The sequence below is a fragment of the Anomalospiza imberbis genome, chromosome 19 (assembly GCF_031753505.1).
Source record: "Anomalospiza imberbis isolate Cuckoo-Finch-1a 21T00152 chromosome 19, ASM3175350v1, whole genome shotgun sequence".
NCBI classification, from domain to species: domain Eukaryota; kingdom Metazoa; phylum Chordata; class Aves; order Passeriformes; family Viduidae; genus Anomalospiza; species Anomalospiza imberbis.
In genome coordinates, this window is record NC_089699.1 from 4,295,302 (window position 1) to 4,313,691 (window position 18,390).

Sequence of the window (18,390 nt, forward strand, 5' to 3'; positions counted from 1 at the left end):
GCTCTGGTCAGCACTGGACCAGCTCAGTGGTGTGCCCATGGACATGGCAGATTGTTTGAATCTGCCTTAATCTTGACCTGGACTGCCCCACAGCTTGTTTTAACTGAAATTAGGCTTGAAGCATTTTGGACTAATTGTGGTGTTCAGTGGTGCACTGGAAATATTAAACTGAAATATATATATATATATATATATATGTGTGTATATATATATATAAAATCATGAACACATTATCAAACTCTTTTCAGGCAAATCCCCCTGGTGTGTTGGCATTGCTGGATGAAGAATGCTGGTTCCCTAAAGCTACTGACAAGACATTTGTGGAGAAATTGGTCCAAGAGCAAGGAACTCATTCCAAGTTTCAAAAGCCAAGACAACTAAAGGACAAAGCAGACTTCTGCATTATTCACTATGCAGGGAAGGTAAGGGCTCCACATTAAATTCTTGTTTGGAAAGGTTGGTTTGGGGAGAGTACTCTGCTTTCCTTCCAAAGCCTGGATGCAAAATTAGACAATTTTTGCCTTGGTTGAAGCAGAACCATGCTGGTGTACAGAAATTTTGTTGGACTTAGGGAACTTTAGGGCTCCCTGTGTTGGGATGAAGCCCAGGTTGGTATCAATGATGTTTTGCTGCTGAGCTGGGGTTTATTTGGAAACCACAGGTTTGGCCCTTTAAAGATAAGAACTTTGTTTTCTGTATAGAACCAAGTGTTTAAATGTAAATACTGTAGAGAAATTTTCAAAAATCATGCTGCAGCACATTCCTAATTTCCTCTCCAGTAATTTAGATAAAGTAATTGGTGTCTATCCTAGAGCTGGCTTCACATCTTCACAGTGAAACCTTATTTTGACAAGAAACTGGGCAGCAAATAAACACCCAGCTGTCAGTAAGAAGGAAGTCAGATTGCTGAATTTTGAAGAAAGCTCCCATTTACTCTTTCAAGAGCATAACGAACTTGTGGCCCTTTGAGCTGTCCTAAGGAGGCTCAGCAAGCAGATGTGAGCACCCAGGGCTGGCACGGCCAGGCAGGGCTGGGTCTGAGCCTGGAGGTCTTTTCCAGCCTTTGTGATTCTGAGCATTGACAGAGAGGGGAAAACACCTCTGATGTTTGATGCTGAGAAACAGAAACCTGCAGCTGGTTTTGCTCTGAGCCTGTGCCCTTGGCTGCCCTGCAGGTGGACTACAAGGCAGATGAGTGGCTGATGAAGAACATGGACCCCCTGAACGACAACGTGGCCACGCTCCTGCACCAGTCCTCAGACAAATTCGTGGCTGAGCTTTGGAAGGATGGTAAGAGAGCTCTGAGCACAGACTGTTGGTCATTTCACCTTGCTGGATGAGTTGCTTGGGTTTTTTTTTTTATGCCTGTTCCTTCCTTACCCTCCACTTCTCCACTGTAAATACCTACAGCATTTTCTCTCTTACTTAGTGCCCAAAGTACACCAAGAAGCTGAGTTGCACCTCTGGTCCCTTGCACATGTACCATTTCTGAGTAGCTGCTTCTCATGTTCATTACTGGAACTGATACCCACTTATTACTTGTTTCTCTGTGTCCAGTTTCATGTGGAATCTTGTCCAAAACTCTTGGTTGGGACTTGCTGCAGTGGAGTCCTGAGTGTGAACAGCTGGGGTGGTTCTTGCTGTTGGTAAAATGCTGTAAACATTGTCTGTGTGAGCACCAGCACAGTTATTTCCTGTGCAGTGGTGGGTGGTACTCTGGAAATCCACATCTCCTAAAATGAATTGCAGTAACAGCTGTAGCAGTGCTGAGGTATTGCACATTAAAATCAAACCCTGTTTTAACTGCTGCTCAGCCAGGTTACCTGCCCATCACCTGAAAGTATTTATCAGTACTTGCACCAAATGACTCCAAAAAGCAGAAACAGCCACATAAATACTTAGCAGGGACTTATCTATTCTGCTTTTTAACATCACAGTCTACTGATTAGAGTATATTTCCATGTGAAAGGATACAAACCCTGTAGTTTGTTACTTGAGGAGGAAATAAACCTTGTGACTTAGGTGGTGCTGGAGGTTAATGCTGAGTTTCCCACTTTGGGCAGCCACAGACAGCAGCTTTAATGAACCTGTAAAGAACTTTTTGGTTGGGGATCTGCCCCTTTCCCTTGGAGGACACACACAGCAATTGTGTTTTGGTCCAAATCCTCAAACCCTGTTCCCACAGACCATTGAAATGTGCATGGAATATGTTGTGGCCTAACTGCTTTTGTAGCACAGTGAAGTGTGTTTGCAATTGATGAACCTGTTGTTTTTACTAACTCAAGTGTCTTGTGTATCTGCTCTTCTGTCTTTGTGTTTCTGCTGTTTCTCTGCCTTAGAGATTCAGAATATTCAGAGAGCCTGTTTCTATGACAATATTTCTGGTCTTCATGAGCCACCAGGTGAATGGATATAAAACTGTAGGCCTACTAAAGGCAGGGCTGTTGTACCTCCAGGAGAACCATTTTTGCTCGTAGGCTTGCATGAACTTCTCATTTCATGCTGAATTTAGGTGAAACCCCCCCAGCCCCCCTGGGGCCCCCAGTGCATTCCTGTCCAGCTGCTGCTGCACACACACAAAGCATCTCCAGTTTTGCATTGCAGATGAAAAGGTTTGTTGCTTCCTGGTTCCATGAGGAGATGTAGAATTGCCTCTAAGTGACAATTCTGGTAGCTGCAAGCATTTGAGAGAATGCAAAAGCTTTGGAACACTATCAAGCTTCTTTCTGCAGTCCAACATTGACAAAACTCTGGGATGTTTTAGGACGTGGCTGTGTCCTTTTGGGAGGAGAGCTCAAGAGTGTTTTGAAGTATCAGGATGAGTGCTGCAGTTTTAGTGGGGCTAGAAGGTGAAATTAACTTCTTCCAGCCTTGTTGGAATTGTTCTTTTATTTAAAAGCCTATTAATTTTAATATTTGTATAAGCTGCAGATGTTTTTGGGGTATTGAGAAATCAAGAAATGCACTTGGAATGTCTTTGAAGACACTTGAGATATTTAGGTCAACTTCCTCATCCTTCTTGGATTCCTCTCCCCACGTTTAGAAACACATGGATGGGAAGGTTGTGCCCTCAGATTTTGGGTTTATCTTTCACCACCCCTGATACATCCCATCCCTGAGGAAACCAGGGGTGTTCCTAAAGGAATTCCTGCAGAGCTTTGATCCAGGGGTGATGGTCCAGTCATGCAGTTCATGCTTTAAACCTATAGGCAGAGCTTACATTTAACTCCAATCATCCTGTTTGAAATATAAATCACCTTCCTAGAGCTGGAGCACAGAGGGGAGCAACACAAAACTCTGCAGGACCAGATCTGTTTGCTAAATTGTGTAGGAAGTACACGGTGAAAAAAAGCTGAGTGGTTTTAGTCCTTAGTGGGGCCTGGCGGGTGCAGGTTTCCAGTACTGCCAATCATTCCATTCTCTGTAAAACTGACTCCCTGGAGTCTCTATCCCATGTCTGATTTGGGACTGAGTTCTGCTTCAAACCAGATATTTAGATGTGACTGTGTAAACACTTTACCACCTACTTATTTCTCCAACTTTAAGGAGTTTGATTCTTGTGTTAACCCCGTGGAGGATCTAGGCTCTGCTTTACACACAAAGAGTTAAAACTGCTTATTCAAATTTGCTGCCCTGTTTTTCTCTGCTTTTAATTTCCCTTTTTTTTTTTAATAGACCTTTGACCAGTTGAATATTAGGAAGAAGTTAAATAGTGTCCCTTATTTGTCAGATAATTGTGGTAGCAAAGCATAATTCCCTCTGCTTTGGTTTAAATGAATTTGAAGATAATGTGACAAAGTTGAAGCTGTAGCCTACAAACAGTTCCTTGGTTTTGGCTGCCCAGCTTGGATTTCATGGAGAACCCACCAATGTTGGGATTTGCTCAGTCCTAAGAAGCACCAGCTGTAATTATTGAGGTGTTAAACCACCTGTGTATCTTTTAGTGAACTGGTAACACAATTCTTGACATGCACATGGAATCACCTTCAAGGTTTTCATAGTGGCACTCGCATTTCTGATTGTGCTTCTGAAAAAAAACCCCTTGAGATCCTTACCCAAAATGTTCAAAAAAATCAAAGGCAAATCTCTATTGTGATGCTTTATGGCAGCTTGGAAGTGCTTTGGTGTGGAGTTTTCCTGGTCTGAAACTTGTCTTTTGGTTAGGGAGATCTTTGCAGGTGTATTTAAAAATGGGAAGAACTCTTCCAAATAGCAGCTGAGCACAAGTCTGGCAGATACTTTTTCCCCTCTTGTCACTGAAATAACACTATTTCCACCTCCTGCAAATTTCTATTAAGACATGAACTAAACTCAGGTTTAGTCTATCTCATTGTCATAAGTGACTTTTCATGCACAGATGTGTAATTCCAGAAATGCTGTGCACTGTAAGAACTCCGAGAGCTGCCTGCAAGCTGGGATTTACACCCCTGTAAAGTTGATTTAAATGCAGAAAACGGCTTTCCTGGTCATGTAGAACTGCAAGTAAAGAGCTGGATGTTTCAGCCTGTACCTCCTGAAGCTACACTCTTGTGCTGGATGAGTTTGTGGCTTTTGGTCCCCGAGCTTGCGCACAGTGTCGCGGTCCCGCTGCGCTGCCTCGCCCCGCCGGCGCTCCCGGCGCTGTCCCCGAGCTTGCGCTGCTGCTCCCGCGCCACCGGCCGCCCTGCCAGCCCCGGGGGCCACTCAGCCCTTGCCTCTTGTCGCCCGCAGTGGATCGCATCGTGGGGCTGGACCAGGTGACCGGCATCACCGAGACAGCCTTCGGCTCTGCCTACAAGACCAAGAAGGGCATGTTCCGCACCGTGGGCCAGCTCTACAAGGAGTCCCTCACCAAGCTGATGGCCACGCTCCGCAACACCAACCCCAACTTCGTGCGCTGCATCATCCCCAACCACGAGAAGAGGGTAGGGGCTGCAGCCGCTCCTCCTCCTTGCTTCTCACCGCTCTTCACCTGCACGCAGTCCTGCAGCCTGCCTGGGCCTTCCTCCTCCGGTCACGGTTTGGCTGGCACGGTTGTCACACGGAGCGGTGTCCGCTCAGAATTCCCTGCACGTCCCCTGACTCACCCAGCTGGCTTCTGGCCTGAGGAGCTGAAAGTACACTTTGCCACTAACACCGGTTGAAATCATCCTTGTCTTGTTTTGTTTTGTTTCGTCCAGGCTGGAAAACTGGACCCACATCTGGTTCTAGACCAGCTCCGGTGCAACGGGGTTTTGGAAGGGATAAGGATTTGTCGGCAGGGATTCCCAAACAGGATCGTGTTCCAGGAATTCAGGCAGAGGTAACAGCAGCAACAGCCTTCTGAGTTCTTAGGAGCTAAAGTTCCTTGTTAAATCATTGAAGACCCCACACTCCTCCCTCCTCCCTCAGCCCAGCTCAGAGAAAATCTAAACCTGATTGTGAGGCCTTGAACTTCATGTGTTTAACTACTGCAGTTTATTCTAAAGGCAGTAGGCAAGAGGAAACAATCCAAAATTGGCTGCTGGAAAAGCTTCCTGGAGAAATTCCCTAACTGTGACTTGGTCACTGTAGTTTGTGCTACAGGTTTATCCTATAAATCACATTGGTTACTGCTGAATGTAAAGGTGTTTTTTCATTTGCCTTTGAGGTACGAGATCCTCACTCCCAATGCAATTCCCAAAGGTTTCATGGATGGTAAGCAAGCCTGTGAGCGTATGGTAAGTATTCATAACTAAATATTGTCAAAACATTGAAAAGTTCCCCTGAATTGTCCTTTTCTTGGTGTAACTACAACGCCCTTGCCTGTCTGTTTAGATCAGAGCCTTGGAGCTGGACCCCAACTTGTACAGAATTGGACAGAGCAAGATCTTCTTCCGAGCTGGAGTCCTGGCACACCTGGAGGAAGAGCGGGATCTGAAGATCACAGACATCATCATCTTCTTCCAGGCAGTGTGCAGGGGATACCTGGCCAGGAAGTGAGCGTGCTCTTGGGACTGCATCTGCCTTTGGGTCTCTCAAGCCCCTCTGACAGGGAGCTGTGCTTTAAAACTTGAATTTCAGGAGATTTTCTGAGGGTGTTGCCTGAGGAACTGTAATTGTATCCTGGGTATTAAGTGGATTTTTGCCTGGGGAGAATTTGCACCTTCATTCCTTACCAATATCTCCTTTCCCTGCTCTTGCCTTTGTGGCACACACAGCCCTTTTCAGTGGCTGCATGTTCCTTTGTCCCTCCTCCTGTCCCACTGGAGGTTCCTGGACGTACTTTGGAAAGCTGCTTTTTAAAAATGAAAGTAGCTAATCCATCCTGATTTTGTCTTTTTAAGAAAAAAGCCTGTTGAGAGTCAGAGCAAACAGCATTTTTAATTATTGGAAATGGTGAGTGCAGCTCTTGCTCTGACTCTACAGGAGCAAGAACTCATAAATTCAGTGTAATTACTGAAACTTATCAATAAGGCTATTTGTGGTCTGTAAGTGTTGTAGGGTTGGGTAACCTACAAATTAAATGATGCTCAGCTGTATTTAACACATTTATTTATTTATCTTTTTGCTGTCTTCAGGGCCTTTGCAAAGAAGCAGCAGCAGCTGAGTGCACTGAAAATCCTGCAGAGGAATTGTGCTGCATATTTGAAGCTGAGGCACTGGCAGTGGTGGAGAGTCTTCACCAAGGTTCCTTCTGCTCTGTTCTTTTGTGTTTCATTCACCTATAAATAGGGGAGTGCAGGGTCTCACATTTTCATTTCAAACCTTTGCAGGTGAAGCCTCTTCTCCAGGTCACTCGTCAGGAAGAAGAGCTTCAAGCCAAGGATGAGGAGCTGATGAAGGTGAAAGAAAAACAGACAAAAGTGGAGGCAGAACTTGAGGAAATGGAAAGGAAACATCAGCAGGTTTGTGTCCAAGATCAGCTTTTGATATGCAGGACATGGATTGTGCTCTGTCCCATGTGAGGGAGCAAAAGAGGATCAGGTGAGCTGATTCCCTGCTGGAGTGTGGAATAGGAAGATACAGCAAGAGCTGCTCCTGCAGAGAGGCAGAAGCATGTTAGCAAAACAAAACCTGATTGTGTGGCCTCTCCTGGTTTGCAGGAGAAATTCAGAGGCAGTGTCATTCTGTGCCTGGGCTGGGCAAGCTGTGGGCAAACAGCTGGGACAGCTCTGCAGCTCTGGTGGCTTTCTGTGGTGGCAGAAATTTGGTGAATGAAGGAAGAGCAGTTTCAGTGTCACCTCCCTGCCCTTGTGCCTTTGGCCGTGTCCCATCCTGGAGAGACACGGAGTTCATGGGTGGACGCTCAGTGGGTGGGGCACTCCAGGGGTGGCAGTCCGAGCCTCCACGTCCAGTGACAAGTGGCATCCTCAGGGATGGGCACTGGGACTGGCCAGAAGTGCCAGGATCAGCCCATGGCACTGCTCTGCCACTCTGCAGGGAGCAGTGCAGGAATTGCTGCTGCAGCCAGAGCTGCTGTCCTCTGGACTGCTGCTAAAGCCTCCTCTGGAAGTCCTTGGTTTGGGATGTGGGCATGGGAGGCAGGAATTGGAGTAGAACGTGGTCTTCAAGCACCTTTGTGGCTGTCACTGGTGTAATCTGTCACGAGAGTCTCGGAAGTGTCATTTTTGAAGCTTTACTGCCTTTTGTATCTGCAGGTTCTGGAGGAGAAGAACATCCTTGCAGAGCAGCTCCAGGCTGAGACAGAGCTCTTTGCAGAGGCTGAGGAGATGAGGGCTCGCTTGGCTGCCAAAAAGCAAGAGTTGGAAGAAATTCTCCATGATTTGGAGTCCAGGGTTGAGGAGGAGGAGGAAAGAAACCAAATATTGCAGAATGAGAAGAAGAAAATGCAGGGCCATATCCAGGTATGGTTCTCAGTGACTGGAGCAGGAGAAGTAGGATGGGGGAGCTCCCTCAGCATCTCTCCAGGACAGAGGAATTTGGCTCCTGAGTGGAATAAGATGAATTTTTTTTCTCTGCTCTCCTCTCCTCTCCCTGTGTTGAGTGTGATGAGCTGTGTGTGCTCTCAGGCAGGTGAGGACAGAAAGGAAAGCCAGGCTGCCCTGCCAGTGTGTGCTGAGGCATCATTAAAGGCAGCAGAGGGCTCTGAGAGGGCAGCAGCCAGGCAGGGCTGCACAGGGCTGAGGGGACAGACATGCCATGGTGCCACTTGTGAGAGAAATGTTCCTTTTGGGAGCATCATGAAGGATTTTACTCACTTGACTTCACTAAGACGATGTCATTTCCTCCATGTTACTCGATGGAGGTTTTTTTGACAATCTGATTATTTAGAGGCTTCCTTTTAAATTATGGTGGCCCTGAAAAAGGGAGCAGCTGAGAACTTACCTGTCTTTAAAAATATTAAAAGTAGTTGAAGAGGAAATAAACGCCACTTCTCACAGCTTTTGATGCAATTTAGAATTGTCTATTATTCGTATTTAAATGAATCATATTTAAAGCCTCAGAAGCACAGGGCATTATGGCTTTTTAACTCTTTGTGTCAATAACTGGACTGGCCCAGCTGTGATATTGAAATAAGGAGAGCTGTTTCCTGTGGAATCTCTTCCCAGATCCTGGCTTTTCTCCACCCCGTGCCCCATTCAGGTGCAGTGTGCTGGGAAGTCTCTGACATAAAGCCTGATCTGATTGGTTGGCATTAATTGCAGATTTTTTATTTTGTAGTTGGAATTAGGAAGGTGAAGACTGAGGAAGTGAGTGTGTGTTTCCTAGAGAGCACATTTCAGCCAAAGCTGGAATTCAGAGCATCAAAAATCCCATGTGTGTCCCATGGCCCTTAATTCCTTACCAGATCATTGATCCTGTAAATGAATCCAACAAAGCAAACGTGGGGTTAGTGTGTGGTAGGGCAAGAGGCTTTTCAAAATAACACATCTTTGTCACTAGGTTAAAAAAGCCTAAATGTTACCACCTGCATAACCTGGAAAATGCACAGATGCAGTTGTCTCTCTTCCCAGGACCTGGAGGAACAGCTTGATGAGGAGGAGGGAGCTCGGCAGAAGCTGCAGCTTGAAAAAGTGACAGCTGAAGCAAAGATCAAGAAGATGGAGGAGGAGATCCTGCTGTTGGAGGACCAAAATTCCAAATTTCTGAAGGTGGGAGCAGTGTGCAGGATGGAGGTGCCAAGGGACAGCTCCCAAAGCTGCTGTCACAGGATCTGGGACTCCTGGACACTTTGGGCTGTGACCAGGACAAGGCTGAGACACTGGAGACGAGTTTGGGCTGACATTCCAGAGGGAGTTTGTCATGCACTCTTCCCAGTTTCATGACCCTCCCAAATCTTAGAGCTGGAAAAATGGTTTATGGCTGCCATTGTTCTCTGCAAACAGATTTCCAATGCTGCCCTAAAGCCAGGCCTGCTGTGTGCTGAATTCCAGGTCTCTCTTGGAAAACAAGTGTTCATGGTTCCAAACAATTCCAGCTGATCCCTGATATTGACAATCACTTGAAATTAAATGTGTGTTAGAAACAAAATCTGTAGCAGAGTCTTGTGCTCTCTGACAGCCCTCTGGGGGTTTTGTGCATTCCTTTATTTGAAGTTGTGTTGAAGTTGTTTCTCCTCCCCAGGAGAAGAAGCTGATGGAGGATCGGATTGCGGAATGCTCTTCTCAGCTGGCTGAAGAAGAAGAAAAAGCCAAAAACTTGGCCAAACTGAAGAACAAGCAGGAAATGATGATCACTGATTTGGAAGGTTTGTTGTGCCTGGTGTGGCCTGGGACCAGCCTGGAGCTGCTCCAGGGGGGATGGATCACCTGGGGCAGGGCTGCAGGGTCTGCTCAGCTCAGCTTACTCTGACAGGCTGAGCAGACCCAGAGCTGCTGCTCCAGCCCGTTCCTGCAGGAAATCTGTGGCTCTTGCAAGGCTTGTTGCATCTGGCTGCTCACTCTGTCTCCTGTTGAACTTGTCAGGTTTTCATTTTTGAGAATCCATGTCCTTTACAGACACACTCAGAAATTCCTGCTCTTGACTGCATCCATTAGCACCAAGGGAACACATCCTGGCTCCTGGGAAGCTTCTCCCACCTTTGTCTGACACCAGAGCAATGTATTCCTGCAGGAATGGCAGCAGGCACTCTTTAGGCTTCCAGGACTGTTTTTCAATAAGCAAATCTTTTTTTTTTCCTTTTCTTAATATTTATCTTCATTATAGATATATTTTATTTTACATTGCTCTATTTTCATTGAGCAGCCTGCTCTGGTGGAAGGTGTCCTGCCCAAGGCAGGGGCTGGAATGAGCTGAGCTTTAAAGTCTCTTCCAACCCAAACCATTCCATGATTCCATCTAAAATGGTTCCATTCCTTTAGCCATTTATTTCAGATTGTTTTGCCAGTGTTGTCACAAGTCAAGCCTGCCCCATATGCAGCTCTTCTTGATTTTGTGTTGCTTTTTTTTTAATTACTATAGATACAGTGCAACATTAATGAGCTGTCAAATCAAAGTTGCAAAATAATAGAGAAAGTTGTTCTCTGTGCCCTAATTTGGGAATGGTTCTTGCACTTGGTGTGCTGGGGCCTGTCTTGGTACATATTTTAAGGCTGATGTGCTTCTGGAAGGATATCAGAGTTTTACCTTATCTGTGTAGGCAGGTGTTGAACTAACAGGGGTAGCAGTGATTGATGAACCTTGTCTTCAACAGTTGCATTCAGAGACTTTAAGATGGGTCTAAGTAAGCTTTACTCACTGGAAAATAATGCTGGAGTGCTTAAATCAGGACTGGGAACTTGACAGATGTGTTTGGTTCCAGAGCCATTCCAAGACTGATGATCTTAGAAGTGGAAATTAAAGCTTATATTTAAGGCATTCAATTTCTTGGCTGGGAAAGCAGAGTAAAATGGTATTTACTCTTGGAGGTGAATCAAGAAGCCATTAAGGTCTCTCTGCTAGAGTCTTGGCACTGCTAGGCACTGATATTTGGGGAAAAAATTAATTCAGTTTGCTGTGAACTCTCTCAATTACAAAATTGGGCCTTGTGTCACTGCTGTAAGTGTCACTCACCAGGAACTTCACATAAAACAGAGGGAAAAGTACAATTCCTTTGGAATGTGAAACTGCTTGGAGAAAAGCAGTGTTACCTTAGGTTGTCTGGAAAATCCCCAGTAGCCCAGGGTGGCTCTGAGCCGGTTCCTGAGCATGGCTCCCTTTCCGTCTCGTCCAGAAGGAGGTTTGGGAAGGGAGTGAGGGAATCCCTGCACTGAGGAGCCAGAGTACTGAACACGAACTCCTGCTGTCACCTGGAATTCTACATCTGTGCCGGTGCCCCTAGAACTGGCCGAGGCTCTGCCTTGCCTGTGCCCCAGGCAGCTGAGAGCAGTGGCTGTGATTGCTGTGGCCCTGCTCGTGGGGGCTTGTCCCAGGGAGCCCCTCGGGATGGCTAGCCAGCTGCACAAGGAAGTTGCTGGAGGGAGCTCTCAGGCTTGCAGAGGTTTGCTAAATGCTGATGGCATGGGATTAAACAGCACAGATCCTTGTGAAATGGTTTGTTCAGGTTTACTTTAAGCTGTGCCATTTTCCAGTAGACTTTCTGGGGTCTGGCCTAGCCCTTCCAGAGCCATGCAATTGTTCCAGTCCACAGTTTCTCTTCTGTTTTGGGTGTTGATGTCTCTGATTATCTGGCCTAACAGCTCAAGCTGCTCTGTCAGATCCCACTCCTTATTTTCTACCAAGATGTTTCTGTTGCCTCATCTCAAACCATTCACAGTTGTCAGAGACTTTCCCCTGACTTTCTGGCTAAGTCATGCAGTTCTCCTTTGCTATTTCATTTTTCCGCAGGCTGGAGAAAGAATTGGGGCAGCATAAATGAAACTTCCCACCCTTCCTGCCACCCCAGAGTCCCTGAGGGTGACAAGAGGAATAATTCCATAGGAATGTAATTCTTTGCTTCCTTTAGAACGCCTGAAGAAGGAGGAGAAGACCCGTCAAGAGTTAGAAAAAGCTAAAAGAAAATTGGATGGGGAAACAACAGACCTGCAGGACCAAATAGCTGAGCTGCAAGCCCAGATTGAGGAGCTGAAGATCCAGCTGGCCAAGAAGGAGGAGGAGCTGCAGGCTGCTGTGGCCAGGTCAGTGTGGCACAAAGCTGCTCCCCCAGACTGATTCCAGCTGGCTGCAGTCAGAGCTGGGCTGCTGCAGCAGCAGCCCGCTCTGGAGCCCTGTGCTGTGCACAGACCAGGCAAATCTACAGGAACTCGGGGATCCCTCGGCATCCTGGCTCTACAGACCTGCAAAAAGAGCGAGTTTCACGTGGTATAACAGTGTTTGGGCTCTGGAGGCTTTTGTAATCTCCCAAAATTTGGCCTCAGGAGGGAAAAATGTGTATTTCCCAGGGGGTCTTAACAAAGTGCTGGGCAGGGCAGACTTTATCTGGGTTTGTGTGATGCTCCTGCAGTCCCATGTCATGCTGAACACCACCTGCATTTTTTAAGTATAATTTTGTAGGAAGAGAAAATTCTACAGATGGAACATTTCTGGGGCAGTGTTGAGATCTGCAAAATGGGAAAACTTGACTGTGAACTAAAGCCTGATAATTCTGCTAGTGCACCTTGGTTTTATCTGTGATATCTTTCATCCATCCCTGGAGGTGTCCAAGCTGGACAGGGCTTGGAGCAGCCTGGGATAGTGGAAGGTGTCCCTGCCCGTGGAAGGGGTGGGAATTTGATCATGTTGAAGGTCCCTTCCAACCCAAGCATTCTGTAAATGTTTCTGTTTATTCTATGGAAAGTTAAGCTGTGTTTGCAGCTAATTTTAGCAGGGGGTTTGGAGAGGAGGGGCAGTCCCAGTAACTGTGGTGCCTGTTTGACAGAGGGGATGAGGAAGCAGTTCAGAAGAACAATGCACTGAAGGTGATCAGGGAGCTGCAGGCTCAGATTGCAGAGCTCCAGGAGGATCTGGAGTCTGAGAAGGCATCAAGGAACAAGGCAGAAAAGCAGAAAAGGGATCTGAGTGAAGAGCTGGAGGCTTTGAAAACTGAACTGGAAGATACTTTGGATACCACTGCAGCACAGCAAGAGCTGAGGTAGGATCGTGGTCTGTGTAAGAGAGCACCACTGAAATTCATCTGTGATTCATAAAAAACTGAAGTGTTGATTTTTTTGGTGACCCTTCATGCTTCCTCCAGGACAAAGCGAGAGCAGGAGGTGGCTGAACTGAAGAAAGCCATTGAGGAGGAAACCAAAAACCACGAAGCCCAGATCCAGGAGATCAGGCAGAGGCATGCTACTGCCCTGGAGGAGCTCTCTGAACAGCTTGAACAGGCCAAAAGGGTGAGAAGAAAATGAACTTTCTGCTTCAGGGCTTTTTCTAAGTACCGTAGGCAGCGTGGTTCCTTCCAGAAGACCTGAGCTGAGGCTTTCCATGATCACAGAGCTAAGCTGTCCTCTAAAAATCCATCCCAATTGTTGAGATTTATCAGTGCTGCAGCTTTTCAGCAGCAGATCTGTGCTGTGTCCTCTGGCCTGTGACCAGCGGCAGGAGGCACAGGTGGATCACATGGCTTCTGTCTTGTTCAGGAGAATTATTCCAAAAAAAGAAGTGTCTAGTTTTTGAAATTACAGCTGGGGTCATTCACAAATGTGTGTGAATTCACCTCTCCTCTGTTGCTGTTTTTATGTATTGTGAACACTCCACAAGCTTCCTTAGTATTCTAAATTAAGTGAGAGATGCAGTCGTTAAACTATGCTTTTCACCAGCTTTATTCACCTGAAAATCTTCTGCATGTCTTCTGTTCCTTATTCAATAAATATTCTCAATAAGAGCATGAAAAGATGGAAAAATACCCTGCAATCTGAAACAAAGCTCCTGTGACAAGATGCTGCCAGCTCTGATGATAAAGCACAAATGACACTTAAACATCCCTGATGCCAGTGATTGCTTTTTGAAAGCTTTCTGACAAATGTCAGTGCTGAGAATTGCTTTGTTCTGCACTTCAGGCTGCTCTGCCTGCTCAAATCAGGGCAGCTTTGGTTCATATCTTCCCTTTTATTTCTGTGAGATGAGCCATGCTGATCTCTTAATGGGCACATTCCTTCCTCCTTGCAGTGCCACCAAACCAGTCAGTTCCAGTGCTGCCATCCCAGATCCTGCCCCTGCTGCTCCTCGCTCCTGCCGGGGGGAGAAGCCCCTGATCCCCCCAGTCCTTACCTGACACACACACACACACACAGTGTTTCACAGCAGCATTCCAAACTGCCTGCTCACATCCTGCTCAGCACGTGGCTTCTCTCTGAGCATGGAAACCTGCAGGAAATACCCACCTGCAACAAAGAGCTGAACTTCTTTCCTTTTGTCTTCCCTAGTTCAAAGCCAACCTTGAAAAGAACAAGCAAGGCTTGGAGTCTGACAACAAGGAGCTGGCCTGTGAGGTGAAGGTGCTGCAGCAGGTCAAGGCAGAGTCTGAGCACAAGAGGAAGAAACTCGATGCTCAGGTGCAGGAGCTGACTGCAAAGGTGTCAGAAGGGGAGAGGCTGAGGGTGGAGCTGGCTGAGAAGGCAAACAAGCTGCAGGTAAGGCTCTGGAAGTCCTAAAATCCTGGAAAACGGGCAAGGAACTCCAAGTCGTAACCATGCGCAGAAATGGCCTGTGGCTGGTGTGGGAGGTGACCTCAGCTGGGGCTCTCATGGCCCTGGGAGGCCTCAGAGTGGTGCTGTGACATCAGTCCTGAACGTCCTGGGCTGTGTGAGAGTTCCAGTGGCTTTGGAGCATGTGCCTTCCATCCTGGAGAGCAGATCCTGCAGGGAGCTCTGCACAGGCCAGCTGGATTCAGGTTCTTGGCTGTGGAATTGAGTAGATTGGGCTGAGCTTTTCCACAGGGATGAGAAAAAAATGGATGGTGGCCACAGGTTTGCTTTGGTGCTCCAAGCTGGGAGCCTGGCAGGGAGGGGTTGCAAGCACAGGCCCATTCTGCTGAGAAATGGAGCAAGCAGGCAAAGCGCAGCCGTGGCTGACTTCTGCACCACAGCGTGGTAAATCCAGCTCTTCCAAAGGAATGGCCCAGCTCTTCGTGGGGAAGCTTTCAGGCCGTCTCTCACTGCATATAAACGTAGTGTAGCCCAAAATAATAAGCTGGCACCTGGCAGGAACTTTTTCTCTTGCAGTGATGCTTTAGGTGCCACCCTGATGATCCCTGAATTAATGCTTGCATGAAATATATGGTCCTAGAATTAAAAACAGCATTAAAGTGTGAATGCAGGGATCAGAGCAAAGTGCTAAATGTCAGAGCTCAATAGCCTAGCTCTGGTTTTGTTACTGCACTTCAGGACTGACATTCAGCTTCCATTTTGTAGCCAAACTTCAGTGGTTTTAGCTTGCTGTCTCTCTCTGTTGGGCTCTGTACCTGGAATTTGCTGAGGTTCTGTGCTGTGCACTTCCAGCCCCAGTGGGATTTGGGCTGTGCTCTCACCTTTGGGCTGCTTGCTTTGCAGAATGAGCTGGACAATGTCTCCAGTCTGCTGGAGGAGGCAGAGAAGAAAGGCATCAAGTTTGCCAAGGATGCAGCCAGTTTGGAATCCCAGCTTCAGGATACACAGGTGTGTGTGCAGCAAAGCTGAGCTTGGCACTGGAGCTCTGCTCCTCAGGGAAATGCTGCCTGCTAACAGAAAACACATTTCCATTCATGCTTGGGGAAGTCCCCTGGGTAGAAGCTGGATTTCCTGTTCACCCCAGTGAAATGGGATGGATTGGGATGGCTCAGCTGCATGGGGAACCAAGTTTTCATTATCTGAGCTTCACTACCTGGTAGCTGGTAGTTCTGTTTTATGTCTTTGTCTCTGAGGGAGATAAGAATCAAATAAAAAATCCCTTTCCAGGCAGAGTTTAATGTCAATATCCTTGGGATATATGAGGAACAACAGTCTTCTACTGACACTTCAAATTCTTACAGCTGAAGTTCAAGCTGTCAGGTTTTGGTTCTTAATTAAGAAAATGCAGCTCTCTGCAGATAATCATCACTTCAATATATTTTATCTTGCATGTATTAACGTTCTAATGGTGACCACTTAATTTTGAATAATGTTAACCACAACTGGAGGGGGTTGTAGGGAGCAGGATGGGAGTTACACCTTCCATTACTTTGTTATGACAGAAGTTTCCGCCTTTAAAGTGGCCTTTATATTTAAACAATTCAGAAAACCTGGAAGCATGCTGCCATTGCAGGATTTGCTGCTCCATGTTATTCCCAGGTGGTTTTAAATAGGTGCACTGTGCTTGTCTGAAAAAAGAAAAAATGTATTTTGAAGGTGACTTCTGTGCTAGTCCCCTGAAAGATGGGAAAGAGTCATCCCTTGATTTCTAGAAGAGACTCTGGCTTGGGTTCCCTGACCAGAAATCTGCTTTATGAAGGTTTAAGTTTGCCCAAAATGAATGGTCAGTGGCTTTTTAAAACCCAAATAACAGAAGTCTTCATAAAGCATGTGCTTGTCCCAAAATCGGAGGGAAAAGTAAACCTGGGAGTCCCCATGTGGAGCTGTGGGGTTTCAGAGCACACTCAGCCCTGCCCATGCCTGTGTCCCAGGAGCTGCTCCAGGAGGAAACCCGCCAGAAGCTCAACCTCAGCAGCAGGATAAGGCAGCTGGAAGAGGAGAAGAACAACCTGCAAGAGCAGCAGGAGGAGGAGGAGGAGGCCAGGAAGAACCTGGAGAAGCAGATGCTGGCCTTGCAGGCCCAGGTAGGGTGCTGTGAGTGGCAGCACTCGTGTGAGGAGCTGTCCCAAAGCGGGGTCCCAGGGCTTTGGGGAACACATCACGGAACTTCCACGGGTGCTGGAGCAGATTTTGGAATCAAGTTTCCACACAGCAATGCTGTGTACCCTGACCTGTGATGGGCAGGGCTTTGCCCTCCGAGAGCCTGGGAACTGCCAGGTCTTGTGTTCCCTTAGCCTGCAGTGAGAGCTGTTCTGCTGCTGCCCCGTGCCCCTGTGCCTCTCCTCCCTCTGGTGATGCTCTGAGGGACTTCACTTGCTCTTGCTGAATTTCAGTTGGCTGAGGCCAAGAAGAAGGTGGATGATGACTTGGGAACCATTGAAGGCCTGGAGGAGGCTAAGAAGAAGATGTTGAAGGACATGGAGTCCCTAAGCCAGCGCCTGGAGGAGAAGGCTCTGGCCTATGACAAACTGGAGAAGACCAAGAACCGCTTGCAGCAGGAGCTGGATGACCTGATGGTGGATCTGGATCACCAGCGCCAGATCGTCTCCAACCTGGAGAAAAAGCAGAAGAAGTTTGATCAGGTACTCCAGTCTCCTGCCACCTTCCTGGGTTTTCAGGGTTTTTAAACGGCATCTTGTTATTGTTGCTGAGCCTCGGAGGGAGAAGGGTCTGACTGGTGCGCTGTGGTTATTGGTAAATCTGTGAGCAGCTGGCCTTTGTCAGGAGCAGCTTGTCCTTCCCAATTCTCTGAGCCACATGCCACCTCTGAGGCTTGTTAGATCAAGTGATCAGCTGTTCATGTGGAAAAAGAGAATTATGCTGGAACAAAAACTTTAGTGTTTTATTGTAGTCCCTCAAGGTAGACTAAAAAAAGGATCTGAAGAGTGAAAGATGGGAATCATATGAAACTTGAGTCTTGCTGAGTAGCTTGCTTTCCCCTCTGATCCCAGAGCAGCTCTAGCTGTTCTCTTCTGGCACTTTGATCACGACCGAGGGGCCAGACAGCTCCTGAAGGCCACTTAAACTTAGAGCACGAGCCACTTCCTGAATAAAACACCTGAGGCAGGAAGGGCCTGGTTGTGGAGCTTAGGAGATGGATTAATTGTTTCTCGTGTCCAGATGCTGGCAGAAGAAAAGAACATTTCTGCCAGGTATGCAGAGGAGCGGGACCGTGCTGAGGCAGAGGCGAGGGAGAAGGAGACCAAAGCCCTGTCCCTGGCCCGGGCCCTCGAGGAGGCCCTGGAAGCCAAGGAGGAATTTGAGAGGCAGAACAAGCAGCTGCGTACAGATATGGAAGACTTGATGAGCTCCAAAGATGATGTGGGCAAAAATGTGAGTATGGTTCCACAGGCTGTTTGTTACAGACTGGGAATGACAGGGTTCTTCCCTTCTCCCTGGCCGGAGAAGGGTCTGTGCACCAGAACAGAACTTTCTGAAGCTCACCCAAAATACTGGAGGAATTAATGCTCAGAATAATTGTTACCATCTTCAAAAGCTGTGTTCACAGCCTCATGGAGATGCCAGATACCAGTTTTATACTTTTGGGTCGATGGAGGTGGGACTGCAGTCAGATAGAACTGGTTATGTGTTGCAGCTGTGACAGACCAGGGCAGCCACTTGCCCATTTCTGTGTTGCTGGGTATATTTATTGTGTGTAAATGAGGGATGATGAGCGCTCCTGTTCCCTTGGGTCAAGCTGAGCTGCAGGACATGGTTGAACCAAAGGCAGAGCAGAACTGTGACCCTTCAGTGTCCTCCCTCCTGCGCCCAGCTGGGGCAGCAGCAAAGGCCCCCTGCC

General features: G+C 47.3%; 1 protein-coding gene across 5 annotated transcripts in view; it reads left to right on the forward strand.

Moving 5' to 3' along the window:
• The window catches only part of MYH10 (myosin heavy chain 10), an 84,657-nt gene that overhangs the window by 58,419 nt on the left and 7,848 nt on the right, over positions 1-18,390 (forward strand). For 3 of the 5 annotated variants that reach the window (XM_068209276.1, XM_068209275.1, XM_068209277.1), the window contains 19 exons: positions 249-422; positions 1,176-1,290; positions 4,711-4,904; positions 5,160-5,281; positions 5,609-5,678; positions 5,776-5,936; positions 6,519-6,627; positions 6,714-6,845; positions 7,599-7,805; positions 8,916-9,053; positions 9,526-9,649; positions 11,846-12,017; positions 12,758-12,970; positions 13,073-13,217; positions 14,250-14,456; positions 15,375-15,479; positions 16,463-16,615; positions 16,925-17,173; positions 17,712-17,924. In XM_068209276.1, the coding sequence (XP_068065377.1) occupies positions 249-422; positions 1,176-1,290; positions 4,711-4,904; positions 5,160-5,281; positions 5,609-5,678; positions 5,776-5,936; positions 6,519-6,627; positions 6,714-6,845; positions 7,599-7,805; positions 8,916-9,053; positions 9,526-9,649; positions 11,846-12,017; positions 12,758-12,970; positions 13,073-13,217; positions 14,250-14,456; positions 15,375-15,479; positions 16,463-16,615; positions 16,925-17,173; positions 17,712-17,924 (3,003 nt within the window). Of the gene's footprint in view, positions 1-248; positions 423-1,175; positions 1,291-2,339; positions 2,403-4,710; positions 4,905-5,159; positions 5,282-5,608; positions 5,679-5,775; positions 5,937-6,518; positions 6,628-6,713; positions 6,846-7,598; positions 7,806-8,915; positions 9,054-9,525; positions 9,650-11,845; positions 12,018-12,757; positions 12,971-13,072; positions 13,218-14,249; positions 14,457-15,374; positions 15,480-16,462; positions 16,616-16,924; positions 17,174-17,711; positions 17,925-18,390 lie in introns of all 5 variants that reach the window. The other 2 variants (XM_068209273.1, XM_068209274.1) reach the window with 1 other exon arrangement.